The 20371-nt window shown below is 36.7% G+C and overlaps 3 protein-coding genes across 3 annotated transcripts; 2 read left to right on the forward strand and 1 right to left on the reverse strand.

The window, feature by feature from the left end:
* Window positions 1-893: 893 nt before the first annotated feature.
* Window positions 894-4599, forward strand: LOC108842322 (ferric reduction oxidase 2). Its single transcript, XM_056989579.1, is given in 11 exon segments — window positions 894-918; window positions 921-971; window positions 974-1033; window positions 1036-1236; window positions 1396-1498; window positions 1595-1789; window positions 2085-2319; window positions 2580-2907; window positions 3011-3254; window positions 3398-4107; window positions 4198-4599. Coding segments are annotated over 11 exon segments (2292 nt in total). The 3' UTR covers window positions 4338-4599.
* A 3939-nt stretch (window positions 4600-8538) lies between these two features.
* Window positions 8539-14286, forward strand: LOC108807252 (cytochrome P450 86A4). Its single transcript, XM_018579548.2, has 2 exons — window positions 8539-9260; window positions 12836-14286. Exons 1-2 carry the CDS (start codon window positions 8839-8841, stop codon window positions 14067-14069), a joined length of 1656 nt encoding a protein of 551 aa, XP_018435050.1. The 5' UTR covers window positions 8539-8838; the 3' UTR covers window positions 14070-14286.
* A 594-nt stretch (window positions 14287-14880) lies between these two features.
* On the reverse strand, window positions 14881-17592 carry LOC108845934 (glycerol-3-phosphate 2-O-acyltransferase 4). Its single transcript, XM_018619168.2, has 4 exons — window positions 17180-17592; window positions 16778-17090; window positions 15699-16173; window positions 14881-15440 (listed from the first exon to the last, which is right to left on the reverse strand). The coding sequence occupies exons 1-4, from the start codon at window positions 17491-17493 to the stop codon at window positions 15031-15033; spliced, it is 1512 nt and encodes a 503-aa protein (XP_018474670.1). The 5' UTR covers window positions 17494-17592; the 3' UTR covers window positions 14881-15030.
* Between the last annotated feature and the right edge of the window lie 2779 nt (window positions 17593-20371).

Consider the following 20371-nt stretch of genomic DNA (forward strand, 5'->3'; position numbering starts at 1 on the left):
TTCCAACTGATGCATGTATGATATTGATATGTTCGCAAGTTATTTCTGTTGATATGATATGCGAAGAGAATAAATGTTTTTTCTTTTTGAGAATAAATGTTTGTTTAATTATTTTTAAAATCGTCAATATGTTATCTTCGCATATCACATCTAAGGATTAAGTATAGCCTGAAAATAACGTACAACACCGCCCGTTTGGTGAAAAGCGACGATAGCTCCGGTTCGTTGGGTTAATATGACGTCAGTGAGCAGTGTTTTTTTTTTTTGACAACAGTGAGCAGTGGTTACAAGTTCTCATCAGATTGCATTTATATAGCTAGTATGTCACTTGGTATGCTATACTTCAAAATCTACAACACATCTTGATAAATAATAAGATACATGGACTTCCAATTTAAAATTAATTGATAATTAATAAATTTTATCAGATAGGCTATTCTATCATGATCAACAAAAAGTAGCATGATCCTTGGCTTCTTCCTCAAGTCAAACTCTTAAATTCTTTTGACAAAGATCCACATTGATCATGCATATATGATTTTTGTACCACATAAAATTTCGAAAAATATTAAACAATAGGATAGTATCTTCCTGATGTTTTGTAAACGCAAAAACTTAGGTAATTAAACTGTATTTTTGTGCGGTTTACCTTTCGTTGGTTCAGTACAAATCTGAAACTACTCGTCCAAGCAAAAAAAATTTGGCTATCCCCAATCGATACAGGGACAACGCTTTTCATGTATATGTCCCCAATGATCCCAAGAACATGATACTCACGTAACTGAGACTATCCCCAATCATATTTTCTGTTGTTCAACACATAGTATACCTTTTAACGTCATCTCGAACCCCTCCCCGCCCAAAAAAAAACACAAAACAAATGGTTGAAAATAATGAAAGAAAACAAAAAACAAGATCCACGGGGAGAGTCACATGCATGGAGCATGCAACTAGCTTACTTCATCTAGTTCCACTCAATATTTTCTCTATATATATACTCTTTCTCTACCACTCCTTCCCTCAAAATAAGCTAGCTATTCCTTTTCACTAAAGCACTCATATCTTTTAAAATCATAAGAGAGAGAGATAGGATGGAGATGACTAAGTTCTTCATGATGGTGGCTTTCCTTGGAACTATCATGCTTTGGATCATGATGCCAACACTAACTTATAAAAACAAGTGGCAGCCTTATATGCGTCTAAAGTTTGGAGCATCAACTTATTTTGGTTCCACAGGTTTGCTTGATCGATATATGGATTTTGTAAAGCAACCATTAATCATATAGTTGTTTCCTTTCATTTGCTCTCATACTTCTGTAGGAACCTCCGTTTTTATTTTACAACTTTTAAAAGAATTTATTAAAATTTGTTAATATCTTTTTGTTTGCACGACAGGGACGACACTTTTCATGTATACTTTCCCAATGATCCTCGTAGCTTGTCTGGGATGTGTGTATCTCCACTTCAAGAAACGAAAGAGCCTACACCATATTGATAGGTACAAAATTCAACGGGTGAATTATGTCGACAGACAAGTTGTATGACTTTCATCATTTCTTACAATTAGTTTCTCTATAATGGATAAATGATAAAGGGAGACGAAGGGAGGAGTGTGGAGTGCACTGAGAAAGCCAATGTTAGCGAAGGGACCATTGGGGATAGTCTCACGTACTGAGATAATGTTCTTGGCTATGTTTGTGGCTCTTCTTCTTTGGAGCTTTATCACTTACTTGCGCATTAAATTTGCCACTATCACTCCTCAATCAGCCGCTGCAGATGGCGAATATTTGTAAGCATTCTTTCTCTTATCAACCACACATGTATTTGGCTGGATTAATTTCTACTTAACTCTGAACTTATATATATTTGAAGATTAATTAGTCCATTAGTACTAGATTATATATGCTCACCAAAACAAATTATTTTTGTTAGTGAAAATACTATACAAAAACATATGAATGTATTTGATTGATTACTGAAATACTTAATTATATCACAGTTTACCACATGTCAATATCTTAGATTAAGAGACCTATATCGAGAATTCTAGTATCTGCCTCATTGGTTTTGATTAACATTTTAAGGTGGCAAGCCAAGCTGGACTCAGCAGCGTTTAGGCTAGGGTTGCTCGGAAACATATGTTTAGCGTTTTTGTTCTTACCGGTGGCACGTGGCTCGTCGTTGCTACCGGCGGTAGGACTAACTTCGGAGTCAAGCATCAAATATCATATTTGGCTGGGCCATATGGTCATTGCCATTTTCACCGCTCATGGTCTATGTTACATCATCTATTGGGTCTCTGTGAATGAAATCTCCCAGGTATATAACATACTTGTTCTATTAGTTATCAAATATTATGGATTAAATTTTTTGGCTTTGCCTAATAGTCCAGTGGTTGGGTCCCACCTCTTAGATAGAATTAAGTCAACGACTCTAAATCAATGCAACAATTCCCGTCAACGTCATCTCTGAATGGATCAGCTTCCAAATTCAATTTAATTTCATGCGGTTCTATAACTGAAAGAATTTCGTATCGAGGTTCAAGATAATCATATGAATATTTATTTAATCAACTGCAGATGCTCATGTGGGATACAGAAGATATATCGAACTTGGCCGGAGAGATATCTCTGGTGGCCGGGCTTGTGATGTGGGCCACCACATATCCAGCTGTAAGGAGGAGATTCTTCGAAGTCTTCTTCTATACTCACTACCTCTATATTGTCTTCATGCTGTTCTTCGTCTTCCACGTCGGCATGTCTTACTCGTTCATCTCTTTTCCCGGTTTCTATATTTTCATGGTCGATCGTTACCTAAGGTTTCTCCAGTCACGTGACAATATTCGCTTGCTCTCTGCTCGGATTCTTCCTTCCGACACCATCGAGCTCACTTTCTCCAAAAACCCTAGTGAGTTCTTAAAATATTAAATATCTTTTAAAAGAAAAAATTTATTAGTGAGTTCTAAGCTATTATATATATATATATATTTTTTTTTTTTTTGTTTAAACAGGGTTGGTTTATACCCCGACGAGCATATTGTTTGTGAACATACCGAGCATTTCGAGGCTACAATGGCATCCATTTACGATAACTTCGAGTAGCAACCTTGAGGCAGAGAAGCTGAGTGTTGTGATCAAAAGCGAAGGCAAATGGTCAACTAAACTTTACCAGATGCTTTCTTCTTCTGGTCAGATAGACCGCCTCGCTGTTTCTGTCGAGGGTCCTTACGGCCCTGCTTCCACCGATTTCTTTAGGTGAATTACTTTCTCAAAGACCCGTCAATATATAGTTTCATATTTAAATTAGTTGAGCACAAGAAACTCAATTCCTTTGTTGCTTGCGTTTGAAGTAACATTGATATCATATGTTATTTTTTTAAAACGGTGGGGTTATATAGGCATGAAGCTCTGGTTATGGTGAGCGGAGGAAGCGGGATAACTCCATTTATATCGATCATCCGCGATGTGATCGCAACAAGCCAAAAACAAAAATGCAAAATCCCCAAAATCACTCTGATTTGCGCATTTAAGAACTCTTCAGAAATATCCATGCTCCATCTTTTATTGCCATTATCCGGTCTCCAGACTGAGCTATCCTCCGACATAGACATCAGAATCGAAGCCTTCATAACCCGAGAGAAAGAAGCCAGAAGCGAAGCAACAACGGAGCAAATCAAAACACTCTGGTTCAAACCAAGTCTTTCAGACCAACCCATCTCATCAATCCTAGGACCAAATTCATGGCTCTGGCTCTGCGGAATTCTCTCTTCCTCGTTCCTCATCTTTATGATAATTATCGGACTCATCACTAGGTATTACATTTACCCGATCGACCACAACACCTACAAGATCTATTCATGGACTTCAGAATCCATTATATACATCTTGGCCATCTCTGTGAGCATCATGGCCACTTCAAGTGCAGCTGTGTTTTGGAACAAGAACAAGTACGGCAACAACGTCGAAAATAAACAGGTCCAGAACGTCGACATTCCATTTACAACGTCTTCTCCAACCTCGTGTTCCATGAGTGAAATCGAAAGTTCCCCACAAGAATCGCTAGTGCAATGCACCACCCTGCACTACGGAGAAAGACCTAACCTCACGAGTAATATACCTTTATTTCACTTTCTACATCTATATCCCTATGTATATTATGGGTAATCGTTATACTAATTAGGTGCTTGTATATAAACAGAACTACTACTTGACGTGAAAGGTTCGAGCGTGGGAGTTCTTGTGTGTGGTCCAAAGAAGATGAGACAACAGGTTGCGCAAATATGTTCCTCTGATTTGGCTAAAAATCTTCATTTCGAATCTATCAGTTTCAGCTGGTAATGGACTACTCGTTATTATCTTTACCATTGTTTTCACCTGCTGGGTGAGTTACTTGCGTCGCAAGTTAATAATTTGGGTCTGCGATTTGATCTATATTTGTGTGCTTCTTACATTGACCATTTTCTGGTCTTTGTTTTTTAACGTTTGATGTATGTTAGTGGGAAAAGCCATACCTCCAAAGTTGCTCAACCCATTCGTCTATAATCCTTACGTATGTTTGTGAATTGTAAACGTTGTAATATAATAAAATCCTTTTTCTGAGTCATATAAGATATGGTTCTATTTCTATTTCTATTTCTTAGTTCAAACCATTCATCGAATTATTCGGATACTGCATTTGATACTTCATTCATGATTTTGTTAGCATCATCGGAATCATCACGAGACATCACATTTACCCAATCGATCAAAGCTCAAGAAAGGCCCAATCTTAACAGTAAGTCTACTTTAAGATTTCTATATCATACACGTATCAGTGTGAAGATTTTTTTACCTTTTTATTTACTCAGTTCACTCTGCGCAAGCAGAGCTTTTAGTTGGCTTAAAGGGTTCCAGCGTGGGAGTTCTTGTGTGTGGTCAGCCGAATTTAAGACAAGAAGTTGCAAAGATTTGTTCCTTTTGGGTCGGCCGAGAATCTTCAGTTTGAATCTATCAATTCCAGCTGGTGAATTCTTTTATTTAGATTAATATTCTGTGACCGTTGGTTGGGTTGCAAATTATGTAGGTGGCCTAGATAGTACTAGATACAATTTGAGGATCTGCACATCACCTCTCACCTGATAACAAATATTGATCTTCCCTCTTCTAGTACGATCATGTCATATAGAGGGTTTAGAGTTAGACTGATTTATAATGGCATGATTTCATTTCATTTTTTTCTGGTCATGTGGTAGCACCAAAGGCCATATATAGAGAATGAGACAAGACAGGGGCTCAAATGGTTGCCTCCTCAATCATGAGCCAAAAATTATAAACTATCTACTCTGTTTGGAAGGAACGCAGACAAGATACTCCATGCAGGCCAAATTTAAGAGGAAGAAGTGTCAGCTACTCAACTGTGATCGAACAGTAATGTAGCCAAAAAGTGGCATAGATAAAGCTTCAACCGCAGCTTTGCAGTTAGAGAGACCACCTGGATTTTATGGACATGTAAGTTCCGGAAGTCTGATTAAAATACATTTCAGTTCAGTATGTACAGTGCAACCGCTGAAAAGAGATATTCGTTATCTAGTAAATGATGTTGCAGTTCCGTTCCATAAAATAACAAAGATATCCTGTCTCGGTTAGCAATTTCCATTTAATAAAAAAGGGCAGTCAACCATGAGTGGTAAATGATTTTCAAGAATTGTTAGTTTGGCAAGCCATCTAATCTTCGCTACTAGACACCTACAGTTTATGATCCATACGTCATCAGTTATACAGTTACAATTTTTCTACAATTCCATAATTTATCAGTGAGCCGAACTCGATTATGCACTACATAGGGTTGGGCACGGATCAGATATCCAGATTTTTATAGGTATTTATAATTTGTTTCGTAGGCTACCGACATCTAATTTTTTGATTTGTTTTGCTTTGGAAAACAATTGATATCCGAAAATAGATATCCAGAAAATAAATAGATATTTACGGGATATGTCATATATTTTGATTAATACAAATAATCTTATAAATTCGATACAATTTCTTTTTTGTAGCATACTTTTTTGCATGTATATAATAAAATAAAAAATAAAAGAAATAGTGAATTTACATATTTTATAAAAAAAATAACAATTATAATAACACAAAACTTAAGAAAAAAATTATAACTGTAAGTTTTTTCCTTTTTTATATAATACTTTTATATAATTAATAATATGAATAAAATTTATCAAATAATATGTTAGAATAATAATTATATAATTTTATAGATTTAAAACTTTAAATAATCTCTAGATATGCATGTATTTATATATTGTCGGATCGGAGCAGATATTTATTTCCCTAAATTTTAATATTTGTGATGTGCTTCGATTTTAACGGATATTGATTTTTAGTATTTTATTTGCTTTAAAACTTTACGGATATTCAGAATTTTCGAATCAAATCAAAACGAATAACGAATCAAATCAAATTTAACAAATAAAATATGCAGTTATACACGTAATTAAAAGTTAAGAAATGCTTATTACCTAATTTGCATGTTCCGTGTATATATGTAATATTTTGTTACCTTTTAACCTTCTGTAAAACGTCAAACAAGATAAAACGAATAATATATTACAGATACATGATATATGAGTGTATGAAGAAGTAAAATGCTATTAAAAATCAATTATTCTTACATTATATTCTTCTGCCATATATGCCCCACTTTATTTTCCAGATTTTGGTTTACATTAGAGTATTTTCATCAGTTAACATAAAAATCGCATTGAAGGAGAAACCAAAAAGTCAAAATAGCGACACAACAAATATTTCTAGTAGGATTAGCTTAATGAGAAGAAACTCAGAGATTTGTTTTCCTAAATAAATTCTAAAGCAAAGGTGGCGTGGAAGGATGTATGTAAACCAAAGGATGAGGGAGGTTTCGGTTTAAAAGATCTATCTGAAGCAAACAGAGTCTCTTGTTTGAAATTGATTTGGCGTATCCTTAGTGCAAGGTCTTCTTTGTGGGTTAAATGGATTTGGAAATATCTCATCAGGAAGGGGTCTTACTGGAGTATAAAAGAGGAGAGTACACTTGGTTCTTGGATGTGGAGAAAGCTGTTGAAGTTGAGACCTTTGGCAATGCAATTGACTAGAAAGTATATTAACAGTGGGGCTGATACATCTTTCTGGTATGAAAAATGGTCTGCTTTAGGTCCTTTTATGCAGTTCATTGGTGAAAGAGGAAGCATGGATCTGGGTATTCCAAAAAATGCTACGGTGGAGCATGCTGTTCAGATTTACAGAACAAGAGGGCATAGAGTATTTTCTCTTCGGATGATTGGTCAGGAGATTTTAAAGCTTAAGAGTCGGGGCCTTAATCATTTAGAAGATGAATGTCTTTGGAAGAGGGAGAATGGTGATTTCAAGCCTGAGTTTCTTACATCTCACACATGGAACCTCACAAGAAGTAAAGAACCCAAAGTTCACTGGTTTAAAGGAGTCTGGTTTGCAGAAGGCACTCCAAAGTTCTCTTTCATAGTCTGGTTAGCTGCTCATAACAGGCTAGCCACAGGAGATAGAGTCCTCAAGTGGAACGCTCAAGCTATATCCACATGTTGGCTCTGCAATTCGGAAATAGAAACAAGAGACCATCTATTTTTTGATTGCATATACTCTAGAGAAGTTTGGAAGAAAACGGTGAAGGGTTTGGCAGGTGTAGGGAACTTTCATCAATGGAACAGAGTGATCCAAGCAGCTGTGAATGGTTGTCAAGGTAGAGAAGTGACATTTTTGATCAGATATAGTCTCCAGATGGTGGTTTACGCTTTATGGCATGAAAGGAACGTTAGAAGGGTGGGTGAGTCTTCTCAACCAGTTGATTGTCTAGTCTCTAGACTTGAGAAGATTATGAGAAACAGAATTACATCGATTAGAAGGAAAGCAAGGGGGAAGTATGAAAAGACAATGGAGATATGGTTTGGAAGATAATGAAGTTCTCAAGTTTGGAAGTCAATGAAGTTTAATATTTGTTTTTGCAGTTTTGTAGTAGTGAAGCAGTGAAATATCTGTAAAAACGTTTTTTTTTGAAAAAATTTAAAATTCTTTCAAAAAAAAAAAAAAAAAAAAAAAAATAAATAAATTCTAGTATAGGTCTGGAGCTGCTTACCAAATTCTGAAACCGATAACCCAAAACGAGGATGTTAGGTTAAAGAAGTATCAAAAAATATAGATATCAGCTTTTCTTCAGTTTACAATTCATTTGATTTTCCAAAACAAACCAGATATTCTCAAACTGAAACAGCTAAATAAACGAAACCAAAAAATGAAATATCATTTGTAGCTGTACCTATAAAGGATTACATCTTAAAACCAATCTCACCAGCAAAACCATAGCATGTGTTAACTTTTAGCCCTAAACTTCTAAATTAAAAAATAGACGACTTTTCTCTTTTCCCCCACCATCTTTTTTGTGCCTTATATTCTCAACCAACTCCATTTAATTCACCACACAACTACATAAGACATACATCTATATATGATCAATCAATGAAACTCATTAAATGAAACTATTCCTTCCGCTGCACAATTAGGTACCAGCAAAGCATAAACACACACCACTTTACCACTTCCTGACTTCCAAAACTGAAAAAATCTTCTCATAATATCTCAACGAGAACCGCGGAATCATAAATGAGTGTTTGATTATGATAGTTACGAACGACAGATTGTTAATCAGAGATAGTTGTTCTTCCTCATTTTCCTCTCTATAAATTTTACCGGAAAGCTCATTCATTCGCATCCAACTTCATCTTTTCACTTCTCTTCTCAATCATCACGTTCATTTTTTTCTGCATCCAACCAAATAGCTATGGAAATGTCCAATGTGATTCTTCTTGTATCAGTCGTTGCAGCATATTGGCTATGGTTCAAGAGGATATCACGATGGCTAAAGGGACCACGTGTGTGGCCTGTATTGGGCAGTCTCCCTGGTCTGATAGAGCAGCGTGACAGGATGCATGAATGGATCACCGAGAACCTTCGTGCTTGCGGTGGCACATACCAGACTTGTATTTGTGCAGTACCTTTCTTGGCAAGGAAGCAAGGTCTAGTGACTGTAACCTGTGACCCGAGGAATCTTGAACACATGCTCAAGACCCGGTTCGACAATTACCCTAAAGGTCCCACGTGGCAATCCGTCTTCCACGACCTTCTCGGTCAAGGTATTTTCAACTCCGACGGCGACACTTGGCTCTTCCAACGCAAAACCGCCGCTCTCGAATTCACAACTAGGTAACCTGATTAATACACCAAACCGCTCGGTTTACTGACTTTGTCAGTAATCATGCAGTTACAATATATAGTATAATATAATTGAAACAAATCCATTGTCCGTGAGTTAATTTCAAGATTCAGTTAGATAAAAATTCTTCTATTTTACTTTTTTTTGTCAAACAATTCTTTTAATCATCTCCTCTATGGTTAGCTCCCAACTACTGTGCATAAATTGACGATTCATTATCATATGTTAATCTTGGTTCTGTATTAAGACAATGAGCAATGAACATGTTATATTAAAAGTTCAACAGTTTAATCAAAAACAAATGGAGTAGTTAATATGAAAATCATACGTGGATTCATTCATATTGAAAAGACTAGGTTAATTCCCGCGCTACGCTGCGGGTTATTTTCTATTTTATTATTTTACTAAATTAGTATAAAATTTATTTTGTTAAACTTGTACTTTAAAAAAATTAGCAACAAGTTTAAAGAAATTATAGTATATATATCAAGAAAGTATTTTTTATATATCAATTGGATAAAATAATTTTTAAAACAAATATTTCTGCATTTTGAGAGATACCATTTCAAAATTTCTAACTAATTCTTTTTTACTTATTTAAATAACAAAAATCTATTCAACAAAAAGTATATGAATAAATACTTACAAGACATGCATGCTTAGAAGAGCAATAACAATGCATTCCTATTTGGTGGTACTAAGCTCCAGCTCATAAAATAGTAATTTTTGCTTACTTCTTTTAACTTTTTCATAAACATATTTTTTCTTAATAACTTATATTCTAAATTAAAATTGTTTTTAAACCATGAGTAACATAATTCTTTTTTTTAAAAAAATCTACATGGGATATCATACGTTTTAAGACAAATAATAATTTTGTTAGTACAAGTTAATTTATGGGAAAATTCCACAAAAATACCCGAACTAAATTTTGTTAAGCTTTTTAATACCCAAACTTTACTACTCAGTTTAATATCCCAACTAATTATTTTGCAACTTTTAAAACTGTACCCACTTTAATACCCGAACTTTATTTATTTTAATAAAAATAGTAATAAGTTTGAAATAAAATTTTTAAAAATCTCTAAAATTTGCAAAACAAACTCAGAAAATTCTAAAACATTTTGGTGTTTGAGAAATAAAAGTAACTAAATAGTGTAAAATATAGATTTTTGTAATAAAATTTCTAAGTTTTAAATATTGTATTTAGTTTGCTTTCTGAAATAAAAAACAAAATTTATTTTTATCATTCAAATTCGTTTATTTCTTAAAAAAAAAATTTCCATGGTTTATCTACCTTCTTTCCTAAACTTAAAATAAAATTAAAATTTTTAATATTTTTTCATAGATTTTTTGAGATTTTTAAGTTTTTGTTTGAAACTTATTAGTATTTTTATTAAAATAATATAAAGTTTGAGTATTAAAGTGGGAACAGTATTAAAAGTTTGGGTATTAAAATAAGCAAAATAATTAGTTGAGGGGTATTAAACTGGATTTAGGGTTTAGATTTAGATATTAAAAGGCTTAACAAAATTTAGTTCGGGTTTTTTTAGAATTTTCTCTTAATTTATTACTGTCACTCTGTTTGATAGACATACAATTTTTGTTCCAAATCTCGTGAGCATCTAGCTCTACCATAGAAAATCTATGATTTAATTTGTGAGGCAACCGCAAGATACTCACAAACCAAAATGATTTGTTATCCTAAATTCTGAAAGACTCCTCGGAAATTGCCGGTGCCGAGAGTTCGGACAACTCCCCTTTATCCGCTTTTTTTTGATTAAAACTAAAAAGGCACAAGGCACATGAACAGCCCATTTGATCCCCATCAACTCATTGAATTGATATTTCTAATTTTATCTAAAATATCTACCTTGTATGACAAGATCATTGGATTTTATCATTCTTGACTGATAAAAAAAGAGAACGGACTTATAATATTCATCAGAAAATAAACTTACTACATGAATAAAGATAAGAAATTTTACAAAAAAATAAAGATGACAAGCAGAACTACTAACACTACTATCAATAACAAAGTTTCTCCTTGCCATTACACACATCCTGGCTTAACTTCAGACCTGCTGTTAGCGCTGGTCCTGCATAGGCAAGTGACTGGATTGAATTTAAGTCTACTTTCCCATACGATGTATTAATCGTTTCATGAGCAATTTTGCAGTGCTTTTAATTTCTTGTTATTTTCGTTTTTCCAAGAGAATTTGATAACTTTCTGGATCTAGACCATTGAAATTGCAGTGTATGATAAGCTAACGACCGTGATCATGTTGGTCTATGATTGAGTCAACATTTGTGACAGGATTCTAATAAAAACACTGACCAAACAACATCAACGAAACATTGTAAAACGCAAAATCACATTTTATTTTTAAGCAACTTCACGGAGTTGCTTGCTTATTCGCTCCAGTACTTCTCATCGTCGACATCCTTCCCCTTATCCAACGAATTCTCACCGTCTGATTCATTGACCAAACCCATCTTGAATCTCCTCACCTCTTCCATGGCCGCATTCCTGAACAGCAATATTCACGGAGTTGCTTGCTTATTCGCTCCAGTACTTCTCATCGTCGACATCCTTCCCCTTATCCACGAATTCTCACCGTCTGATTCATTGACCAAACCGCATCTTGAATCTCCTACCTCTTCCATGGCCGCATTCCTGAACAGCCAATATCGACGCCACCGACGACCATGTTATAACCACGTTCCCGGATTGCGGTGGGTCCATCGTGTGGCGATTCATTCCACGGTGGGAGAGTGATGGCGGGGGGGGGGCAGGGCAGGAGATGAAGAGAATCGGATTGGGGCTAGGGTTTTCCTGGAAAATGAAACTGGGGATCTGACGGAGGTGGAAATTTTAAAGAGATGGCTTCCCGGTGATCGGAGAAGAGCAGTTAAAGAGATCTGTCACATCTGTGTTGACTATATAGAAGATCGAAGCGGCGGGCCGGTGGCCATGGCGGTGAATCACCTCGGAAGTATCGACAACTGTGTTTCTCAATAAATCTGATGTGTAATATTAAAATGTTTCAATTGGTAGTTCAACTATTTTCATTTATTGACGTGTCATTTCCATGTGACTCTAAAAATCTGATGTGTCAACACACAGGAGAGAGCCTTGCTTCATTATTGTGTGGATTCAATCAGGTGAAAACAATAAAAATGAGTTCAAAAAGTGAAATGTGGCACATGTGTATTACTTTTACCGGCGACAAATTTCTTTGTTCTTTTTTCACCGCAACAATTTCAAATTAAATAATTAGTAAATTACTATTTTTGTTTTGTTAAGTTTATATCAAAATTATCATTTTTTAAATTCTACAAATAAAAACTTGTTTTTTTATTTGAACATATAAAAATCTATTACATAAGAAATGAAATAATAGGTGTAAAAAAGCTGATTTGGAATTGTCAAAGTAAAAATAGGGTGGGTGTTTAATATGTTTTACCGTTTATTGATAGTCTAACATAATAACTGAACCAATCATATATGTATTAAACCCTTTAATTCTCATCGGTTTACTAATGTACTAAACTGCTAATGCAGAACGTTGAGGCAAGCCATGGGTAGATGGGTAAACCAAGGAATTAAGCTCCGGTTCTGTCCAATTCTTGAATCGGCTCAAGCCAAATCCGAGCCGATCGATCTCCAGGACTTGGTACTCCGGCTCACATTTGATAACATTTGCGGATTGGCGTTTGGTAAGGACACAAGAACCTGTGCACCCGGGCTTCCGGAGAACGGTTTTGCCACGGCTTTCGATCGAGCCACCGAAGCCTCGCTTCAACGGTTTATCATGCCGGAGTTTCTGTGGAAGCTGAAGAAATGGCTAGGACTCGGCTTAGAAGTCAGTTTGAGCCGAAGCTTGGGAGAGATCGATGGATATTTAGCAAAGGTTATAAGTACACGTAAGCAGGAGTTGATGAATCAGCAAGAAAGCGGGGCCCAGGGACACGACGATCTCCTCTCTCGCTTCATGATGAAGAAGAAAGAAGCGTACAGCGACACTTTCCTCCAACACGTGGCGCTTAACTTCATCCTAGCTGGACGCGACACGTCATCGGTTGCACTGAGCTGGTTCTTCTGGCTTATCACGATGCATCCCACCGTCGAAGATAAAATCGTCCGGGAGATCTGCTCCGTTCTGATCGAGACACGTGGCACTGAGAAAGCCGCGTCTTGGACGGAGGAGCCGTTAAATTTCGACGAGATCGACCGGCTGGATTACCTGAAGGCGGCGCTCTCCGAGACCCTCAGGCTCTACCCTTCGGTGCCGGAAGATTCGAAGCACGTCGAGAATGATGACGTTTTACCGGACGGGACTTTCGTCCCGGCGGGATCTTCGGTGAGTTATTCGATATACGCGGCGGGGAGGATGAAGACGACATGGGGAGAAGATTGTCTGGAGTTTGTCCCGGAGAGATGGATCTCGCCGATCGACGGCAAATTCATCAACCACGATCAGTACCGATTCGTGGCATTCAACGCCGGACCAAGAATCTGCCTGGGAAAAGATTTGGCGTATCTTCAGATGAAGACCATCGCGGCGGCTGTGCTTCTCCGTCACCGGCTTACGGTGGTGCCGGGACACAAGGTGGAGCAGAAGATGTCGTTGACGCTTTTTATGAAGAATGGACTTGTGGTTAATCTGCATAAGAGGGACCTCCAAGGAATCATCAAGAGTCTAGTGGTCGACAAAAGTGACCGTCTCGTTAACGGCAATTGTACCGGCGTCACTGGTGGAGGCGTCGCCGTTTTCGTGGAAGTTCCGGTGGCTTAAAGCCAGCTGATAACGTTTCTCATTCATATACACCTTTATTTTTTTAATTCCAAAACCATAACATTTTGGACAGAAATACAACTGTGGTTCACTTCTGTTCGATATGAAACTGTAAGCATATACATACATTCCAATTAGTAATTACTCGCTTTATTTAATTTCTTGTAAACTTCTTAAAAGTTTCTTTTATGAATGTACTGTAATGAAATCACATACATACATATAGTCGAAAATAAATACATTTTACTTCCTTCTCACTAGTCGCATTTCACAAATAAGAGAGAGAGAAATTTAAAGAAGAAACCAAAGAGAAACTAGGTGTCTGTGAATAGGTAAGTTGATAAGATCTTGTCAATAAGTTGAATCAACGTTTACAACGAAGAACTAATGCTCTGTTTCTCTCTTCTTCTTTTTTTAATCCAAAACTCTAAATGCTTTTATTTGACTGAAATGTAAAACTAGTTAATATGGATCATCAAAGATAATTATAAGCAACTTTCCCATTTTTTATAAATCAGTTCCTTACCATTGTTTGTACAAATAGTCTATTTGAAATAGACCATGTCCAGCAAATGGTATATAATATTGATATGAACCAATTCTGAAGCCATGGTCAAGAAAACTCTCATCATAAGCAAAATATGATGGAAAATAAATCAGGCACATTCTATTCGATCCTGTAACATGAATGCACTTATGAAATACGACAACACGTGCCATATAATTCATTGGATTTTATCTTTTTCTTTTTTTGTTCAAAATATATTGTTTAGAAGTATATCACTAATCATTCAAAAAGACGAGGGAAAAATAGTAAACATATGGTTCGTTGATTCAAATGTAATACTAGTAAATATTTTCTTCCAACAAGTCAATCGGAAAAAAAAAGTAAAAGTGAAAACCAGAAAGGCCTAACTTGACTCCCAAGTAAAATAGCAGAATAGCTAGCTGAATGGATTTATTACTCCTTGGACTTGCTCTTATTGATAGACTCAACCTTCCCGTCGTTGCCTCCAAGCAAAAGATACTTATCCTTCCTTGTAAGCTCAGTGCACTCGAATCCCAATACTCCACCGATCACCTTCTGCACGTAATTTGCCACCTCTATTGGCGTTTTACCGCCGCCGTTTACTGTCATTTCTTCAGGCAAACGGTCCAAGAAAGTGGCCTCGTAGCTAGGTCTGGGGTTCATGAAGAAGAAGTAAGGGTCCCAGAATTTTACACCTCTGACTGTCGTTCCATTGAACATCCCTTGCTTGCAGTTCATGGCCACAGGCACGATCCGGTCGCTTAGCTCAGCAAATAGAGCACTAAATCGTAGTAGATACGGTTCTCTACAAGTGGTGCCTTCAGGGCAGATCACCAAATCACCTGTTACAAAAGAATTATAAAAGACTTATGGTGATAGAGATCATATCAGTTATCTCTAGAAACATAGAGATACTCTGATTCTCCAACTGTATATTGTATGACCATTGACAAATTATATCATTAAAATTTCAGACCGGTCTGATGTGATAATAATGTATCCGAAAACATATGTATATATGTCTTATGCTTTCTAGTTATGTAGTTGACATAATTTGCAACAAAAAAAAACAAAGTGATAGTAACAAGGGTTGATTTTACCTTTCTCGAGGAGTTTTCTCATGCGGGCAGCATCAGCGGCGCGGTCTCGGGTAAGAGCGACGGCAGGGATGGGTGAGAGCATCCGGGAGAGGCGAGAAACACTATAAGTGACGCAAGAGATCTTACGGCCGAGAGCAATGGCGATGATAATGGGGTCAAGAGCAGTACGGTGGTTAAGGACGTAGAGGTTTCCAGGTGTGCCGGGGGAAGGAGGAGGAGGACGGTGGCCACGGATAGTGAGGTGAATACCGAGGATCTCGTAAGTGTAACGAACGAAGCGTTCGGGTAAAGGGAGGTTGAAGTAGACGCGAAAGATTGAGAGCATGAAGCCGAAAGGAAGCCAAAGGTAAATGATTATGGCGTTTAAAGGCGTAGGACGTTGGACTAGACGGCCGTCATGGAAGATTATACGGTTCTTGAGACGTTCTATGGGGACTGTTGTGGCTGATTTGGTCTCATGCACCATGTAACCTTCCTGTTGTAAAAAAAAAATCATATAGAAGATTCCAAATTAAGTTCACGATTATAGTAAAATAAAAAATTTGGTAAAATACAGAAAAAGAAAAAGAAAGAAAGAAATGTTGACATATGAGTTGGGTCATTAAATGGGACAATCCACTTATGTGGGGATGGGGTAGTAGTACTACTATTCTTTTATCTACTTTTTTGTCGCATACTTTATGAAATTAGTACTACTATTCTTTTATCTACTTTTTTGTCGCTGGAAACTTATTACGTTCCTTTCTTGAATTCAAATAATAAAACTACTTAATCTAGATATTTCATGCGTGTCTTTATTATTATACATACACATACAAATAATTTGGACATAGAAGTGAATAGATCATGTGAAGGCATGTATGGAAATTTGTACAAGTAGATCATGTGAACCGGCAACACGTCATTAAGTAGGGGTCCTACTGCATTTATGTGTAGTTTTTAGATACTTATTAGTTCTTTGATTACGAAATGTTTCAAGTATCAGACGTTTATGCACTCAACTCTAACCTAATAGAGGGTCTTATAGATTCAAGAAACTTAAATAAGCTTTAGAAAGAAGATATATATGTTATAGGTACCTTGCAAATGGACATGAAATCGTGATCGGAGGTGCGGTCACCTATGCCAAGATCGGGTGATTCGTCCCCGAACTCCTTCAAGATGGCTAATCTCTTCAAGTCTCCAACAAGAACACCAGGCTTCTTCACAAACCCAGTGGCTTTCATCGTTTTGGGATTCACTTCGATCTCTGTTCCCAGAACTTTATCTCCTCCCAAGTAATCCTTAACGAAAGGCTCAACCATCACTATGGGATTAGCAGTGACCACCACTTTCCTCTTGCATTTATCAAACACCTCGAAACTGTCCTTCCTCACATCCGCCGCGTAAAACCTATTTTATTTATTCATTAATAAAAAGAAACTCATTGAGATTCCAAAAATATATGGAAACAAGAAAATGAATGAAGATTGTTAGTATACCGTGGAAGAACGGCGCGAGAGACAAGTTCGATGTCGCGGACTTTGATGCCGGCGAAGGAGATGTAGATGAGGATTTGGATACCGAGAGCTTCGGAGACGAAGAGGTAAGCAATGATGACGATGGGGAGAGATAGAAGGAGGATCAATCCACGGAAGAGACTACCTGCTTCAATGGCGACGAGCATGAAATAAGGGAAGGAGCTTCTCGAGAGAAGCATAGTCCCGTCGAGATCTGCAGCGATCGAATCATACTCTCCACTTTTACACTCGCTTATTGGAGGAAAGCTTCGGCTCTTCTTCTTCGCCGGAGACATTTGCCGATGATCTCTCTTTGATACTACTACTAGTAAACAGAGAGAGAGAGGGGTTTAGTTTGTTAATCTTGGAAAGAAAGTGAGGGAAGAGTTCTTTCGTGTCTGTTTTAAATGCGCGCATTCCTAACCGATTTACACTGTCACTCCTATCCAATATGACTTCTTTACTAATTTATCCTTAAACTATCATTTCCAACTATTATAACTCTCATTCTTTCTCACTTTGTCATCTTCCTCATGAAAAATATACTAATATAATTCCACATCACAAGAGTCCTAACAAAGTTTTCAATATATATGTCATCAAATCTTTCTTTGTTATACTATCTCATTTAATACGACTATGAATCATAATTCAATATGTGATTAATTTTACTATATAGGTTTACATTTTTAAATATAAGGAAAAATAGTGAATATTATCTATCAATCGTGGATCGATATGTGTAATATTTACTAGTATAATTTAGGTCACGCGGTTCTCTCCTTATTTATTTATGTTGATTGAAATGAAAGTAGCTTAGCAGCTCACCTAAATAGAAGGCCGTCTAATTAGTTGAGTGACTCTCATTAATATACTTGCCTATGAATTAGCTTACCAATTAATGTCTCTACAGTTGCGCATCCAACTATCTAGATGAAAGTAAATATATTTATAGAAAGTTAGTTTTAAACAGGTCAAAATGTTTTCTTGAGCATGTCGACTAACCATAATTTGACTTCTGAGTGAGCTCGAGTCTTCTTCTATTTTCTTCATAACTACATACGTTTTGTTTTCTTATATCAAGGTCAATGATAATATTAATAAAATGATAGATAGTTGGAAGTTAGACAGCCTTTTGAATGCATTCATACTTACTGATATATGCTGTTTGTAAACAATTTATGGATATGTATCAATCAGTGTATATTCATGAATATTACACATGATGTATTAATATCGCCGTTGAGGCAGCAACCCACCACGTGAAACCAACCGTACAAGGGAAAATAGACTTAAACGTATATATGCGCTTGAAAATTTACATAAAAGTGAATATTAAAAAGCTATGATTTGAACGATGCGGTGGGTGATCCACTTTGATGTTTACCTTGTAGGATAATATTGGAGAAAATTAAGAATGTTTTTTTCTCAGCTTGGTTTGTTTATTATCCATCAAAATAACTTGCTTTCTTGAGAAAAAGAAATACATTTCAGCTAATGTTGTTATTGTTTTTTTTTTTTTTTTTAACTGGCTTTCATATTAAAAAACAAACAGAGTTTACGGGGATACAACGGAGAGAAGCTTTAAATAAAGATGCGGAAATTTAAATAGAAAATGAGAGGGAAGGTCACAATGGTTTTGAAACCACGGAAGTGAACGACAACAGTACAGCAAAAGAAGGCTGTACTATCTCATAGAAGACCAAAGCGCCACCAGACTTCGACCAAGATCCGATCCACAACTACACATAGCTGTCGACTTGTCCTTAGCCAGTCGGATGACTTCTCTAGATAATGCTGAATGGGGTTTTGTAAGACCATTATGATAGCGGGCATTCCGTTCTTGCCAAACGAGATAGATAGTACCATGCCAAAGCTGGAGAATAGCTGCAAACTCCGTGGGAGTAGTAGTAACCGAAGACAGCCATTGAAGAACCAAATCCCATTGGAGAGGAGGATCAGAGAAACCCAAAACTCCAATGACAGTTTTCCACACTTGACAAGAGTATAGACAAGTAAAAAACAGATGGTCTCTAGATTCGGGTAAGATCCCACACAAGAGACAACAGTTTTCCAAATCAATGCCCCAAGATATCAAACGATCCATGGTTGGATTGCGATTCAATAGGAAGAGCCACGAGGTGATTTTGTGCTTGGGTATAGCCGCTTGGTTCCAAACAAAACGGGCCCAAGAAACAGTCGGTCTTGCCATTCTTATAAAACTCCATACAGCCTTGGTAGAGAATTTTTCACAAATACGATCATCAACTTTCCAGACAGCGGTGTCCGCTCCCGGTGAAGGAGAAAAACTGGTTAGATAAACATGGAGGTTAAGTTGCCTTTCTGACCTAGCCGGACGCAAAGACCACGAAGAACCTCGAGTAATGGTTGAAACCAAGGAATCAAGGGGGATTCCCAAATCCGCAGGGCCTGAAGGTCCCAAATAATCGATTAACACCCCAAAGGGTGTCCATGGATCGAACCAGAAGAAAGTTTCTGCTCCTCTTCGCACAACGATGCGTAGGAAAGACAAAACTGTCGGGCGCAGCTTCAAAAGCCTTCGAAAAGTCCATGAAATAGAATAATTCCGCGAGCTGAGAGACCAAAACGAACCTGCTGAGAGGTACTTGTCTCTAACCCAGGCAACCCATATAGACCCAGCTCTAGTCCACCCTCAGATGTTGTTATTGTATTGCCACTCCAATGGGAACTTTTAAACATGGACTTTCAACTAATATATTAATATTTAAATAGATGAATTTCACAAAAGAAAAAAATTATGAAGGTACAAACTTGTGAGAGAGTTGTCTATTTATATAACTCCACATTACGGATTGGATGCTCTAAAATCGTCATGGTTCAGAATATATTCAGCGTTACTGTTGTCCATCCAGATGAAACATATCAAAATGGGCATGGTAGGGTAGCTAGAAGACTACATAAAACAACTGAACCCAAAAGAGGTCTAATGTAAAAGGCTTATCAAAAATGGGCTAAATCGAAACCAAAGCCTTATCATAAATGGGCTAAAGAGAAACCGAAGCTAAACCATGTGTATATTACTCTTTTCGGCCTTATTAGATTGGAACCAAAATCAAAGCAGAAAGACCAAGTTTATGAATAAGTGAGAAAACATGAGGACTCAATCAAATATTAAAAAGGAAACCAACCATG

This window comes from Raphanus sativus, chromosome 1 (assembly GCF_000801105.2).
Source record: "Raphanus sativus cultivar WK10039 chromosome 1, ASM80110v3, whole genome shotgun sequence".
NCBI lineage: Eukaryota > Viridiplantae > Streptophyta > Magnoliopsida > Brassicales > Brassicaceae > Raphanus > Raphanus sativus.

Excerpts from the sequence above, each read along its gene's own strand:
- LOC108807252 (XM_018579548.2), top strand. The coding sequence starts at position 8,839 with ATGGAAATGTCCAATGTGATTCTTCTTGTATCAGTCGTTGCAGCATAT. Across the intron at positions 9,261-12,835 it reads GCTCTCGAATTCACAACTAG|AACGTTGAGGCAAGCCATGG; the intron begins GTAACCTGATTA and ends CTGCTAATGCAG.
- LOC108845934 (XM_018619168.2), bottom strand. The coding sequence starts at position 17,493 with ATGTCTCCGGCGAAGAAGAAGAGCCGAAGCTTTCCTCCAATAAGCGAG. Across the intron at positions 16,174-16,777 it reads ATTTCATGTCCATTTGCAAG|GAAGGTTACATGGTGCATGA; the intron begins GTACCTATAACA and ends TTTTTACAACAG. Across the intron at positions 15,441-15,698 it reads GAGAAAACTCCTCGAGAAAG|GTGATTTGGTGATCTGCCCT; the intron begins GTAAAATCAACC and ends CTTTTGTAACAG.